Genomic DNA, 2087 nt, shown 5'->3' with positions numbered 1-2087 from the left:
TGGAGGACGTCACAGGTAGGTCCTACTTCTTTACTTTCCCTCTGTTGTTTTCATCTGTCTGTCTTACTTTTTCCGAGCGCTAAATAACTATTATTATTTCGATGTGCTTCTCTTTGCTCAAACAAAGAAACAATTGTTGTTGTTGATTTTTGTTGTTGTTGTTGTTGTTGTTGTTGTTGTTATTGTTGTGGCGATGGTGGTGGTGATGGAGGAGTATGACCTGGTTGTCAGGTTGATGATGTGGGAAGATGTTGTTATGGAGATCGTGTAAGTTGTTGTTGTTGTTGTTGTTGTTGTTGTTGTTGTTGTCGTTGTTGTTGTTGTTGTTGTTGTTGTTGTTGTTGTTGTTGTTGTTTTAGTGGTAGTGCCTGGGGGGAGGGATGACATGATTGTATGAGTAGCTGTCGCTCTTATCCTGGTAGCAGTGTAGAGGGTGTTGAGCCCAAATAGGGGGAGGGAAATGGAATATAGTTAATGCTGTACACGTGTGTCCATTGCTGCTTCCTAATGGGCCACAGCACCTGAGGCAGAGATAGATAGATAGAGAGAGAGAGAGAGAGAGAGAGAGAGAGAGAGAAGGAGGGAGAGGGAGAGAAAAGAAGAGAGGGAGAGAGAAGGGGGGGAGAGACTGCCTTAAGTAATCAATATTTCCTTTAACTGTTCGAATACGCCTATTGTCAGTTATCCTTTTTGCACTAAGTTAAGCAGCGCGCCTTCGGTTCTTTCCCGTTTATTTCTGAAACCCTTAAAAGCAAAAAAATAGTTTCCTTTGTAGTTGTATGTCTGTCCTTATATCTCATCAACCTCTTGCTCCTTGTTTTCCGGTTCAGCGACACGAGCAGCGGGTTATGTTCGCTTTCACAGACTCCTTCAGCGCCATAACTCACCCTACCTGCTTCATTTTTACTTACTAGCTCGTTGGAGGGGGGGGGGCGTCACCGTGACATACATGGAACTGTGACGGGACGCCAGACCTTGAAGAGAAACCCCAAAGATTCTTATTATGAGGGGGTTGGGAAGTCGGGTGAGAGGAGGGTAATCTAATGATGGAAGGGGGAGGGTCAAAGTCAGTACTGCGTTCAAGTGTCGAAGCTGATGATCTGGCAAAATCAACAATTATGAAATAATATATAATTTAACATATTTATATCCATTCAAAATCCAATACCAACGAAGTCTAAATAAAACGTGACATTTTCCAGTACTTGCTGGTAATTAGCTGTTCTATTCTTCTCGGGAAGCCAAAAATGTTTCAGAGTGATCAAGATGTCTGCTGGGGTAATTTAGCGAATAAAGTATGATGTAGAACATGGGTAAGCGCCTTATCAAGGCAATCATTATAATCATTATTAGTGTATGTGAAGCTTCTTTCAATGACAGTTACAATTTTAATACACTGCCAATACTCTTTTGCCGTTGCATGCAAAAGACGTGAGATCGTTCGATTCTCGAGTGGGGAGAATTTTTCTATCAAGTATCTCCATCTTTCTGCTGGAACGTCAAATTCCTTTCATCCGGGGTTAACAGGATCGAAGCAGCCCCCCTCCTAAATGTTCAGAATTGTGACCATATGGGCGTAAAAAAACATTTCCAATGACATGTTTTACTCTTTTTAAAAATACATTTGACATGCTTTTCCACAGACATGTGGGTGGTTGGTGTGTGCTCTGGTGTGGTTTGCTCCTTCTTTCTTATAAATAATCTATCATCTCTATCTCCCCTCCTTCTTTTTTTGTGTTTGTTACTCTCTTGTAACACCTCTAATCTTCGGCACTTATTATGACCTTAATGTGTTGCAAGTGCGTAAAACTCTTACTAAAACTAAAACTAAATTTTCCTCAGACATGTGGTCTACCCAAACGGCTCTCTGTACTTCCCGCGAGTCCGGCCAGCTGATGAGGGCACGTACAGGTGTGAAGGACTCAGCCTGACAGGTCCGGCACAGACATTCACCTCGGAACTTGCACTTGCTGGTGAGTGAGTTGAGCTTGAGTGCTAGATCAACTGTTTTTGTGTGAGTGAGAGTGCGCTTCAGCTTGAGTGCTGCTGTTTTCGTGAGAGCACATTTTTTTTAGAGGGGGTTGGGG

At 42.6% G+C, this 2087-nt stretch overlaps 1 protein-coding gene across 1 annotated transcript in view; it reads left to right on the top strand.

The window, feature by feature from the left end:
* LOC101855346 (inactive tyrosine-protein kinase 7) overlaps positions 1-2087 on the top strand; it is a gene marked incomplete in the record, with an annotated part of 216154 nt that overhangs the window by 184862 nt on the left and 29205 nt on the right. The window contains 1 exon segment of the mRNA XM_013083847.2: positions 1843-1973. Within this exon segment, the coding sequence (XP_012939301.1) occupies positions 1843-1973 (131 nt within the window).

The sequence above is a fragment of the Aplysia californica genome, unplaced genomic scaffold, assembly GCF_000002075.1.
Source record: "Aplysia californica isolate F4 #8 unplaced genomic scaffold, AplCal3.0 scaffold00257, whole genome shotgun sequence".
NCBI lineage: Eukaryota > Metazoa > Mollusca > Gastropoda > Aplysiida > Aplysiidae > Aplysia > Aplysia californica.
Note: the sequence above shows the minus strand (reverse complement) of the source record. Positions and strands in the feature narration are given on the sequence as shown.